The 13,542-nt window shown below is 42.2% G+C and overlaps 1 protein-coding gene across 1 annotated transcript; it reads left to right on the top strand.

Annotated features, from left to right (window-relative positions):
• Window positions 1–321: 321 nt before the first annotated feature.
• Window positions 322–12,945, top strand: LOC113429553 (fetuin-B-like). The gene is made up of 7 exons (XM_087965419.1): window positions 322–589; window positions 5,824–5,934; window positions 7,846–7,933; window positions 9,316–9,488; window positions 9,981–10,094; window positions 11,665–11,754; window positions 12,272–12,945. Exons 1-7 carry the CDS (start codon window positions 389–391, stop codon window positions 12,719–12,721), a joined length of 1,227 nt encoding a protein of 408 aa, XP_087821545.1. The 5' UTR covers window positions 322–388; the 3' UTR covers window positions 12,722–12,945.
• The last annotated feature ends 597 nt before the right edge of the window (window positions 12,946–13,542 follow it).

The raw sequence follows: 13,542 nt of genomic DNA, 5'->3' as shown, positions 1-13,542 counted from the left end.
CACAGATTAGATTATATTCTGGTCATACCCATAATTTTTAAAACACCCATCAGCTCTTTCAATATTGCGCTATTACATACAGCCAGCCTAGTTTTAATGATGAGTCCACTGGGTCTTGAGGGAGGGAGGGAAGGAAGGAAGACATAGTTCTTTCTGCAGTGAACTTGGTTTAAAGGACATGACCATAATTCTAGGTCAGAATTACCCTGCCAAAGTATATACTTCCAATAACTGAATCGGGGTTGAAGTTTATAGGTGAGGGTGATCATACAGTAGAACAACAAATATTAGCTATTGGTTTCAAAGTGTATATATAGTTCTGTCAGAGCCTTGCTCTCTTAGCATTGCTCCTGTTGCCGTCTTCTCTGATTCCGCACAAATTTCCAAAATGTCTCTTTTAATTTCCTTCTTGATTGGGATACAGATGCTTCACTTGGAAGCTTCCTCATCCCCTTTTATTTACCCATCATGCAATTCTATGGTGGTAAAGGCCGCTGCAGAAGTGGCCCTTGACAAACTCAATACCGATCGGACAGAAGGCTACATTCTTGGTCTCCAGCGCATTTTTGATGCCCGTGAAATACCCCAGGTAAGATCTACCCCTTCTACTGACTTCCTCCTCCTCCTCCTCCTCCTCCTCCTTCTTCTTCCTCTTCTTCTTCTTTTTCTCCTCCTCTTCTTTCTCCTCCTCCTCCTCCTTCTTTTTCCTTTCCCGTCAGCACCAGCCATTCTGTTGCTGAATCATGGTAGCACTATGTCTCACTCATCCTTAGATGAGAAGCGAAACATCTTTGAAGAAAAACCAGCTCTTGAAAAAAGCACCTTTGGGACATGGTAGCACTAATGTATCTGGGCAGGAAAGAAATCTAACAAAAACTTTTGATAGTGCCCAGAAGATAAGAGGAAGCTGTCAAGCTATCCTTGAATCTATTGGTCATCCAGAATTCTGCTAGCCTAATCCTAATAAAATAAAGGTAAGGAGAGTAGGGGAAGACACAGTTTCTCCTGCATACTAAGGAAACAACTTTAGGGGCAACTATTTGCTGACAGTTCTTGAAAAACCCTGGCCATTCACTTTTTTAATTATATTTTTATTTTTAGGGGACAGAATAATGCCTGTCCCAGACTGTCTGCTAATCTTTGGAGATCAAGTTTGGTGACAATAGATGCTCACCTACAGGTGAAACTCGAAAAATTAGAATATCGTGCAAAAGTTCATTTATTTTAGTAATGCAACTTCAAAGGTGAAACTAATATATGAGATAGACTCATTACATTCAAAGCAAGATAGTTCAAGCTGTGATTTGTCATAATTGAAATGATTATGGCTTACAGCTCATGAAAACCCCAAATCCACAATCTCAGAAAATTAGAATATTACATGCAATCAATAAAACAAGGATTGTACATAGAACAATATCGGACCTCTGAAAAGTATAAGCATGCATATGTACTCAGTACTTGGTTTGGGCCCCTTTTGCAGCAATTACTGCCTCAATGCGGCATGGCATGGAAGCTATCAGCCTGTGGCACTGCTAAGGTGTTATGGAAGACCAGGATGCTTCAATAGCGGCCTTCAGTTCTTCTGCATTGTTCGGTCTTATGTCTCTCATCTTTCTCTTGGCAATACCCCATAGATTCTCTACGGGGGTTCAGGTCAGGCGAGTTTGCTGACCAATCAAGCACAGTAATCCCATGGTCATTGAACCAGGTTTTGGTGCTTTTGGCAGTGTGGGCAGGTGCCAAGTCCTGCTGAAAAATGAAGTCAGCATCCCCATAAAGCTTGTCTGCAGAAGGAAGCACAAAGTGCTCCAAAATCTCCTGGTAGACAGCTGTGTTGACCCTGGACTTAATGAAGCACAGTGGACCAACACCAGCAGATGGCATGGCTCCCCAAATCAACACAGACTGTGGAAACTTCACACTGGACTTCAAGCATCTTGCAGTGTGTGCCTCTCCATTCTTCTTCCAGACTCTGGGTCCTTGGTTTCCAAATGAGATGCAAAAGTTGCTCTCAACAGAAAAGAGGACTTTGGACCACTGAGCAACAGACCAGCTTTGTTTTCTTTAGCCCAGGTAAGATGCTTCTGACATTGTTTGTTGTTCAGGGGCAGCTTGACAAGAGGAATACGACATTTGAAGCCCATGTCCAGGATCCGTCTGTGTGTGGTGGCTCTTGATGCACTGACTTCAGCCTCAGTCCACTCCTTGTGAAAGTCCCCAACACTTTTGAATGGCCTTTTCCTGACATTCCTCTCCAGGCTGCGGTCATCCCTGCTGCTTGTGCACCTTTTTCTTCCACACTTTTCCCTTCCACAGAACTTTCTATTAATGTGCTTTGATACAGCACTTTGGGAACATCCAACTTCTTTTGCAATTACCTTTTGAGGCTTTTCCTCCTTATGGAGGGTGTCAGTGATGGTTTTCTGCACAACTGTCAGTTCAGCAGTCTTTCCCATGATTGTGCTTCCTACTGAACCAGACTGAGAGACCATTTAAGGGCTCAGGAACCCTTTGCAGGTGTTATGGCTTAATTAGCTGATTAGAGTGGGACACTTTGAGCCTAGAATATTGCACCTTTTCACAATATTCTAATTTTCTGAGATTGTGGATTTGGGGTTTTCATGAGCTGTAAGCCATAATCATCTCAATTATGACACATCATGGTTTGAACTATCTTGCTTTGCATGTAATGAGTCTATCTCGTATATTAGTTTCACCTTTTAAGTTGCATTACTGAAATAAATGAACTTTTGCACAAAATTCTATTTTTTTCGAGTTTCACCTGTATTATTAGGATTAAAATAAATATTTTGCAACATGCACCCTCTAAATGTCTTGGCATATAAGTGGCCCTCGATTTACGACCGCAAACGAGCCTCCAAATTTCTGTTGCTAAGCGAGACATTTGGTAAGTGAGTTTTGCCCCGTTTTACGAACTTTCTTGCCTCAGTTGTTAAGTGAGTCACTGCAGTTGTTAAGTTACCAACACAGTCATTAAGTAATCTGGCTTTCCCATTGACTTCGCTTGCCAGAAGGTTGCATAAAGGTGACCACATGAACCCGGGAACACTACAACCATCATAAACATGAGTCAGTTGCCAAGCCTCTGAACTTTGATCACATGACCATGGGGATGCTGCAATGGTTGTAAGTATGAAAAATGGTGATAAGTCATTATTTTCAGTGTCGTTATAACTTTGAGCAGTCCCTAAATGAACTGTTGTAAGTGAAGGATGACCTGTACAAAGTTCCAACATGATTTAGTCTTTTTCTGCCCAACTCCCAACTATGCAGGACCTGTGGCCAATAGATCATTAAAAAAATGCTCACACAAGTATGGAATTGGTGTTCTAAATTCAGAGAGGGAAATTTAAACAAGAAAGAATTAAGAGAAAAATGTAAAAAAAGTGATGAAGGACCAAGGTGACTATATTATACAATCTGTCTCATACTCCCCAAAGTAACCAGTTTCCACAGATGCAGAGAAGGAATCTTTATCCATTGCAACATTTTAAAAAACCTGGGAGATTCATCCAGTGGTCTCCAGACTTTCTCTCTCATCATCAGTAAGAGCGTTTTAACAAAGTGCGTGCAGAGCTGGTAGCGTGCAATTTGGAATCCCACCACTGGTGGAGACTCTCTGAGAGCTGTATGTAACAGGGGTGGGATTCAACCGGTGTTACTACCACTTCGGTGACTATGTTTGCACACGCGCCAGACACACACTGTGCGCAAGTGTAAAAAAATCTTAAGCTGTGCCGCCCGGACAGCTGAAAAGCGCTGCGCGCAGGTGTGCAGCGTTTGGAAAGCTACTTTTCCCCTGCTTTTTCAACCTCAGCTGTGCCGCGCAAAGCAGCTGAGGTTGAAAAAAGCAGGAAATAAAGGACAGGTAAGAGCCCGGGCGGGCAGGTGGGCCAAACAGCAGCAGACACAGAACTGGTTCGGTGTCTGCTGCTCTTCAGAGCTACAGGTTCTATAGAGCTGGGCAGAACTGGTAGCATCCCAGCCCTGGTATGCAATGAAATTTCATTTTAATGTATGCCAATTAGAGTACATTCCAAGTGACAATAAAGTGATTCTAAGTTCTAAGTTTATGACCTTTTTCTTGCCACAGTTGTTAAGTGAATCACTGCAGTTGTTAAGGGAATCATGCGGTCAATAGTTGAATCTGGCTTCCCTGGGGGAAGTCAACGGGGGAAGCCGGATTCACTTAGGGATGGCATGATTCCCTTAACAACTGCACTGATTCACTTAACAACAGTGGCAAAAAAAAAGATAATAAAACTGAGCATTAACTCACTTAATAACCACTTTGCTTAGCAATGGAAATTTTGGTCCGAATGGTGGTCATAAGTTGAGGACTAATTATATTGCCAAGCATAGAGAAAAGACATCAGTCTAGCACCATGATGGCAAACGTATGGCATGCGTGCCACAGGTGGCATGCAGAGCCATTTGTGCCAGCATGCGAGCCGCAGGCAAACTTTCCTCACTGCGCATGCGCACATCTCACAACTAATTTTTGGCTGGCTTGAGGCCTTTTAAAAAGGCCTCAAACCAGCCAAAAATCAGCTGTGAGGCTCAGTGCAGATAAGGGGGCAAGGGCGGTGGGGAGGGGGTTGCGTGTGCATGCGCAGGGGAAGTGGGGGGGCACATATTGTTTTGGTGCTGGCATGTGAGCGCATGAGTGCCAGCACGCACACAATTTTTGGCACAGGAGCCCAAAAGGACTCTAGCATCACAAGGCCGCTGCGCTTCCATTACTCGGTTTCTTGACATCACGTAACCAGGTTGACCTCCTAACCAGGGGTGGGATTCAAATTTTTCACCACCAGTTCTGTGGGTGTGGCTTAGGTAGTGGGTGTGGCTTGGTGGTCATGTTATTGGACGGGTATGGCCAACTCAATATCACTCACATCGAGGCACGCATCTCCTCGCCTGCCCTCTCATGACTGTGGGGACGCTGCAACAGTCGTAAGTGTGAAAAATGGTCCTAAGTCACTTTTTTCAGTGCCATTGTAACTTTGAATGGTCACTCCACACAAGCAAAGTACCAGCAAAGAAGGGAAAAAAAACTCCAGAGAAGTTCCAGAGACAGGAAGTCTAGTCCTGCCAAGAATGTAATAAGGGTTAATGGAGAGGCAGTTTCTGTAAGCAACACCAGAATGTTTCCTTCCTGCCTTCCTTACAGGACTAGGCCAGTAATTTATTCTAACAACCAGTTCTCCGGACTGCTTAGAATGTTAACAACCAGTTCTAGTGAATAGGTGCGAACCTGTAGAATCCCACCCCTGCTCCTAACTTTTTCTGACGGTTCATTTGAAGGTTCATTTATTTCCATGCAATGTGCTTTAAGGTGATGTTAGGTATACTACCAGAAAAATATGATAAAGGGGTTGTATATTTAATATTACATGCGTTAACAGCAGCAAGAATTGTATTTGCACAGTATTGAAAATACGAGGAAATCCCTACAGATGAAAGCATAATTTAACAAATATTAGATTGTGCAGAAGTGGATAGGCTAACATTAAAGATAAAGGATAAAGAAGATACAGGATATTTTTTAACATGGGATTTGCTTTACAAATGTTTAGACAGCAAAGGTAAAAATTAGAAGTTGGAAGAGTACCACTATTTACAAGTAAATATTGTTACTATTTTTGAAATTATGTGTAAGTAAATTGATCCAGACAATACACTATATTAAGCACTCATGTATGTTAAATAAAAATGTACAAATACAACTTTTGTTAAAAAAAGAAAGGTGATGGACACCTATCTTGTCATTTCAAGACTTTTTTCTTTGTTTGTCCATAGCCGCGTGGTGGTTCTCTTTTCTACCTCACCATGGATGTGTTAGAAACGGCCTGCTATGTCCTGACTAGGAAACCGTGGAAAGAATGCAAGTTTAGACAAATGCACGAGACAGTAAGTAACTGATCTATTTCAGTTAAAAGAACCACCCACGTGGATTAGAAGGAAATCACTAGTCACATCAGACTTTTGAACAGGTTGTCTCGCGGCTTTTGCACCTGGGAAAGGTTTCCTAATAACGGAATAACAGCATGGAAGGGACCTTGGAGGTCTTCTACTGCAACCCCCTGCTCAAGCAGGAGACCCATACCATTCTGGACCAATAGCTGTCCAATCTCTTTTTAAAAACCTCCAATGATGGAGCACCCATAACTCCTGCAGACAAGCCATTCCACTGATTAATGATTCTCAACATCAGGAAAGTTCTCCTTAGTTTTAGATTGGATCCCTGTTTAATGATCTTCCACCTATTACTGCTTGTCCTGCCCTCAGGTGTTTTGGAGACCCTTTTTTTCCTTGTGGCAGCCCCTCACACATTGGAAGACTGCTATCATGTCACCTTCTTTTCATTAAACTAGACATACCCAGTTCCTGCAACCATACTCTATATGTTTTAGCCTCCAGTCCCCTGATCCGCTTTGTTGCTCTTCTCTGCACTCTTTCTAGAGTCTCAGCATCTTTTTTATATTGTCGTGACCAAAACTGGATGGGGTATTCCAAGTGTGGTCTTAACAAAGCATTATCAAGTGGTACTAACATTGCACTAATATTCAATCAGAATTTGCCCTCCTGAAATTTAAAACAGTTCTTCCATGTCCTGTAGCGTGGACAAAAAGAAGCAATTCTTGTCCTTCTTCTAAGTCATCTCCTTTTTGGTACCAAAGGTGGTCCTTGCCCCCTCCCCTCCAGTCCATTGTAAACAAAATATTCACATCTCCTTCATTTCAGTCTTTGAGCATTCTTCCCTTTCCCATTTTCTCCGAATCCTCCTAAAGATATGATAAAAGTTCCCCGATAATATAGGGGCCGTGATGGCACAGTGGTTAGAATGCAGTATTGCAGGCTAATTCTGCCGACTGCCAACAGTTTGATTCTGACCAGCTCAAGGTTGACTCAGCCTTCCATCCTTCCAAGGTCGGTAAAATGAAGACCCAGATTGTTCAGAGGCAATAGGCTGACTCTGTAAACTGCTTAGAGAGGGCTCTGAAGTACTGTGAAGCAGTAAATAAGTCTAAATGCTATTGCTAGTGTTATTGGTAATATTCTTGCTGTCACACTTGCCTTCTTGTTGACACTTGCCTTTGACCTCCCCCCAATTTTTCAGGTTTTTTCCAGGGCTTCCCCTCTGTAGGATTTTAAGGCTGGAAGTAGATCAGGAGGAATTCATATCATGTCTGCTGGATCAGGTCACCTAAACCAAGGGTGTCAATCAAGGCCCGGAGGGCGGATCCGGCCTGCAAGATGCTTAGATCTGACCTGCGGGGATGGCCTGGAAACAGCCAAAGGACCAGCCCACAGTGCCTCTGACCAAAAAAAACAGAGCTCGGGAGGGCTGCGAGCTCCATTTTCACTTGGCAGAGGCTTGCAGGAAGCCGTTGCAGCGTTTTCACTGGCAGAGCACTCAGGCCACCACAGGTGCCCCGACACGAGTGACATCGAGCTGGCCATGTCCACCCTAGCCACGGCCACCCCAGCTCGCTAAGGTCAAACACAACCCTGATGCAGCCCTCAATGAAATTGAGTTTGACACCCCTGACCTCAGCTGCACAAAGGAGCGCTTTGTATTAACTCCCAATACATTCTGCAGCTCAAAAAAATCGGTGGGGTTGTAAGTCACAGGAAGAAATTTAGGAAGTGTAGAGATATAGAAAACAAGAAATGTAGAAATTTTTTATTTTTTTCATTTTGGAAAGAAAGTAAACTGGAGCCAAAATTGTGGAAAAGATACAGCTTTGATTATGTATGATGGAATGATTGTTAAAAGAAATAGGTGGCCCTAACACAAATTACCTTTTCTTGTTTCAGGTCTATGGGCAATGCAAAATAATAATTCACTTCGACAGGAATTCGAATCATTCGCGCTTGATCAGTTGTCAATGTGACTTACGTCCAAGTATGTATTTTCCATGTTCGCCTGCATGTAGATTTGCAAGAAAAATATCCCAGCATACACACCTCCCAATTGCCGTTTTGCAGCTTTCCTCACAGAAATTTTTAAAAACCCAAAACTGAAGCCTTGTTTCATTTTTCAAAGTATTTTTGCTACATCTATACAGGTAGTCCTCAACTTACAACATGTTTAGTGACCATTCAAAGTTACAATGGCGCGGTTTAAATAAAAGTTATTTGGACCTGGTAGAATCGTTCGATAGATGTTGCTACATTGTCAAATCCGATTCCACCATAAAAGAAAAAGAACTCCAGGTTGACAGCCAGTTTAGTGTAGTGTAAAAACTCGATTTCATTGAGGACATCAGAGCTGTGTTTGACCTTGGAGGGTCGCGGTGGCGGCATGGCTGGGAGGGGGCATGGCCATGGTGTGGGGGGGGCAGACGGACATCATTTGTGTCGGGGGGCACCTATGGTGGCCAAGTTCTAAGGGAGGACTTTCCTGAGACCCTCCCTCCCTCTCATTATTATCTCCTTCCTTCCTTCTTTCCTTCCTTTTCTTCTTTTTCCTTCCCTCTTCCTTTTTCTTTCTTCTTATTTTCCCTCTTTCCTTATTTCTCCTTCCTTGCTCTCTTCTCACCTTCCCTTGTTTTTCTTTCCCTTTCCTCTTTCCCTTTCTCCTTTCCAGTCCCTTCTTGCAGGCTCAAATGCAAAAGAAGAAACATTTCTCCTTTTGTTTTGGCTGCAGGGACGGCCTGGAAATAGCAAAGGACCCTCCTGCAGTGTCTCAGCCAGAGAAAACAGAGCTGGGGGAGGGGGCATGTGCCCCCCATGTATCACTTTTGGCCATAATGGCCTCCTGCAGCCCTCTGCCCCCCCTCTCCAGCTCCATTTTCTCTGGCAGAGGCACTGCAGGAGGGTCCTTTGCTATTTCCAGGCCGTCCCTGCAGGCCCAACCTGATCACCCCATGGTCCGGATGCGGCCTGCAGGCCTTGACTTTGACACCCCTGGGTTAAGGCATCAGGCTAAAAACTGGGTGACTGTGAATTATAGTCCGACCTTGGGCAAAAAGCCAGCAATGACCTTGGGCCAGCCACTTTCTCTCAGCCCTAGGAAGATGGTAATAGAAAGCCACTTCTGAAAAACCATGCCAAGAAAATTAAGGCTTATCCAGACAGCCTCAAGGAATCAGATACAATTAAACAGAAGCGGGGGGGATCTAAATTGATTTTGGGGAGGGTGGATTCAAGTCTGATCCTGATTGGTAGAAGGAGACTTAATTTTCAAGCTGATCCAAGTTTTCTGTATTTCAGTTCATTTAAATGTACAAGCTCAAATTCAAATGTCTTGCTTGCCTTATCTTATTAAATAACGCTTTTCTAAAGTTTGCAGTTTGGTTATTCTGCGTATTTGCCCTCACTGTCCCACGCCTGGAGATCCTTCTGAAGCCAATTTTCAGCAGACAGCATGGGAGACACTGGCCAAATTCAATGCTGAAAATGAACATAATCATTATTTTCGCCTTGAGAAAGTCACCAAAGCAAACTTAAGTTCACGGGTAAAGTTGAAATGTTAAAGCAAGAAAGTTGATGCTGTATCTTTGATTTGTATAAAGACTGCTACAGGATATAGGCAAACCTCAGAAATTAAAAATAACAAATGGAAATAATCCCAGAAGAGGGTGACTAACCTGCATTATCTCCAAAGAAAGTGCAGAGCCAGATTCCCAAGGTCTGCAGGAATCTGATGTAAAGCTGATTTTAGTTTTTATCTATCCGAGGCCTTCCAAGGAGTATCTAATTTCTCTCATGGATGGAATATCACCTTCGGACAATGTGAGATTCTGTTGATTACTGAATATAAATATTGTTATTTATAGGAACCTTTGACAATGTCCTACCAGTTCTCCAGGGCTTAGTGCTGAGAATTATGGAGACTCTACTGGAGGGCCTCAGGTTAATAAAGATTGGGAGGACACCTAAGATTAGGAGGGGGAACTTCCTATAGACAATGTGGCCCACTCCAACTCCTTGTCTATGACTTTTTACAGTGGGTCGTTGGTCCTTCCTACTTTGTGGAATACACCATCCACGAGACTTCCTGTCGCAAAAGTCCACCTGTGTCTGACATCACTCAGTGCCCCCTCCTCCCAGTTGAAACTGCAGTAAGTATTCACCCATCTTGCATAAAACCTATCTTGCCATTATAGCTCAATGCCTTCTTTCTCAAGAACCAACTTTTCAACTACTCATATCATGTTCTTTTTATTCATTGTCTGTGCAATCTTTAACAACTCAAGAGGAATGCTATTCCACTTAGTTTGCATCATTTTGTTTTAAATTTCCCAACCCAACCTATTGACCCTAAGATTAATTCAGTTTCCAAACGTTTGCAGGAGATGTCTCCAATGATCAAAAAGTAAATACCTATAGGAATATAATCATCAAAATAATAACATTCTGATCTGGAACACCAAAATGCATTTCCTATTCTAGAAGATATGCTTCTAGAAAATATCCATAAAATGGTTGGATCACTGAGATCTGAAAGGAAAACAGAATATTCTGGTCTTCCCTAGAACACTCTGTTTCCAGTTTTACACATGCATATAGAAACACTCTTGTTCAACATCTACATGGAATTGCTGGATGAGGTTTTCAGTCATTTTGTGGTCCAGTTTCAACAGCATGCTTCCCAGAGTCCATTTGTGAAGCAGATGGGTGGTTTCTAAATTTAATAAAGAAGTACCGGTACATACATAAATATACACCCAACTGTAACTTTCAATCCCAGGCCAGCCAAGCAAAGTTGCTGAGATGCCTGAGGTAATGCGAGCCAGGATGGAAAAAAAACTGACTCCAGCTAAGTCCTACCAAAACTGACTGGTTGTGGTTGTTGGGCAACCAAGCACTGGAGATTTTCCATTCTTAACTCTTGGACGGGACTGTTCTTCACTACTGAAGAACCTCATGAAATCTAGGAACCCTCTTGGAATCACAACTACTGGCAACCATGACTAAAAGGTCTTCTGAACAGATTCATCTGGGGTGATGGTTGTGCCCCTTCCGATCTTGGAAGCTTTCTAGGCAGTCACTCACAACCTTGTCACCTCACAGGGTTTATGTGGTCTGTGTTTGTGTTTCTGTATGTATTTCTTTCTATATGTATTGGCTGTATTTCCTTTCTAGTTCATCTTTATTATATATTTTATTTTCTTCATCTTGTTTTCTTATATTATGAGCCAACCAGAGTCGGTCTGGAGTTGTTGCAGTGCCGAATCTGGATAAATAAATGACATAAAAATAAAGAAAACTGATGAATCACATCATGGCACAGGAGTAATATCCTTTAGTAAGAAAAGGCATACAATCTATTTTTTTCCAAAATACTCCTCAGTTTTATACCGCTTTAGCAATTGCATCACCTTGAAAAATCCTATGTCTGGCATCTAACCCAGATTGTACAAGCAAAATGAATGAGAAAAAAAAAGATTTTAAGTTTCTAATAAGCAGAGCTCCAGATTCTGCTTTGCCATAGGGGCTTCATCCACTTTAAGTGGCCATTTTGAGGAAAAGAAATGACATGCCAACCATAGAGACTAAGGAAAAGGCCTTTTGATATAGGATACCCAAAGAACATTTTACACTGCTGTCCCACAGCATGGTAGAAATACCTGAGCAGGTTAATTTGTTTCATTTTGTTTTTGTTGATGAAAATTTTCTCTTTTGCTCTAGGAAAGAGGTCTATGCAAAGGCTCTGTGGTAAACAGTGAGGAAGATAAAAAGAAATATATCACTGTAGAATGCCATTTCTTCCCACGTCCGGTAAGTTCCTCAGTCACCTATCATCTGTAGAAAACTTTTGTTCCTGCGTGATGGAACAATTTATTTTTAAAATTCATTGACTGGCTGGATGAAGCAGATAGAGTAAAATCTGCTGCAGAAGAGTATTGTTAATTAATTACTTTTAATAATTCTCTTTGTTATATTTTGATTTTAGATTCGGCCTAAAGCTTCTGGAATGAGTCAGCTTATAACTCTTAAAATAACATACAAATAAAGAAATGAGATGAAATAGAAACAATTGAATAACACACACACACATACCAATTAAATCAGTACACAAACAAGTTCATAGGTAATTGTCATTTTATGTGGGAAAGATCTTGGGGAGCCCTTGGTACTCTCTGAGTTCTTTTCTGGTTGCCCAATTCTGCATCCCAGAGAGCAGAAGTTACGAACTCCAATTGTCTCAAACATTTCACAAAATATGTAAGCACAATCTGTAGTCCAAATCCGATCATCCCCCTCAGTCACTTTTCTGTATCTTTTGTCCTATTAGCCACCAGTTACAGGTGAACAGACTCCACAATCCAAGTCTGCGCAGGAGGAGCATCATGATGGTCGTGAAAGACACGGAGATCACCATGAAGAGAGTGGACACCATCACCACCACTCTGGTTCCCCCCACCACAAACATCAGAAACAGCAGGAGCCACACCAGCCTCACCCCACAGCTGAAATCCAAGAGATACAATTAAATCAAAAGAAATTAGTGGGCAAGGTGATCGTCCATCCTCCTTTGAGCAAACATTCATTACAGGAAGTGCGAGAGCCCAACCCAACCTCTGGCTCCACTCTTGCTTCTCCAGAACAGGAAGCCGGGCCTCACTCATCCAAGCCAAATGGGCCAGCCATTTCTCCTTTCCCCAGAGAGTTTTCACAATCAGACCGATGTCCAGGAGATACTTTAGTAGTAATCCCTGGCCTTGAACTGCCTTCCCGGCCATAGGTTGAAACCTCCTAAACAAACAGGAATGTACAACGCTGATAGCTTAATTCAGAGGAAACATAGCAAAACTCTCTGGATGAGCAGGAAAAGGAAGGGAGGGAAAACATTCTAAAGCTCTTTCATTACCAAAAAGTATCTGGAAATGTGGATGTAGACAGTATTGATTTAGGTGAGCATATTAGAGAATCCTTCTAATATTGAAGTAAATAAATACTGGCAATTAAGCTCCCTTAATTCCTGTGCTCTTTGGTTTAAAGTAGATATATAAATGACAGCCAAATTATTAGTCATGCATTCTCCTATATTTCTGTAATTATGGAATTGGATTAGAGAGGGGGGGGGAGGAGGGAGGCGGGGAGAGGAAGAGAGAGGGAAAGAGAGTGGTCAGAATCAGTATTTCTTTTTGAAACTGAACTCACACTAAAACTGGAATTGTTCCGGAAAACAATTCCAGGAAACACACTAAAACTGGAATTGTTCCGGAAAACCCTGTGGCGCTTTTCCAAAGCAAAGCTTTTCGTTTTTCCATGGAAGTATAATGATGTAAGGGAATGAGTGGCAGCAAACATTGTAATTGGCATAACTGATAGGCTGTTCAAACATTCTTGCAAAACATGTAAAGCCCTTTTGTGACATTTTGTGCATTTTAAAGGGATCATACACAAAGCCCGACAAATTCTGTTGCATTTATAGATCTTTGTTGCCAACAGAAGACAATCTTTTCATGTGCCTAAAGACCATCATAAGACCCCCCTCCCTCCCTCTATGAAGAGTTATAGATTTAAACTTTGGATCTTCCGCACCAATGCAATTTCATTCAC

This window comes from Notechis scutatus, chromosome 4, assembly GCF_049901735.1.
Source record: "Notechis scutatus isolate UNSWTSFEM ecotype Mainland chromosome 4, rNotScu1.2, whole genome shotgun sequence".
Classification (NCBI taxonomy): Eukaryota; Metazoa; Chordata; class Lepidosauria; order Squamata; family Elapidae; genus Notechis; species Notechis scutatus.
The sequence above is the reverse complement of the archived record's forward strand: the minus strand, read 5'-3'. Positions and strand labels throughout refer to the sequence as shown.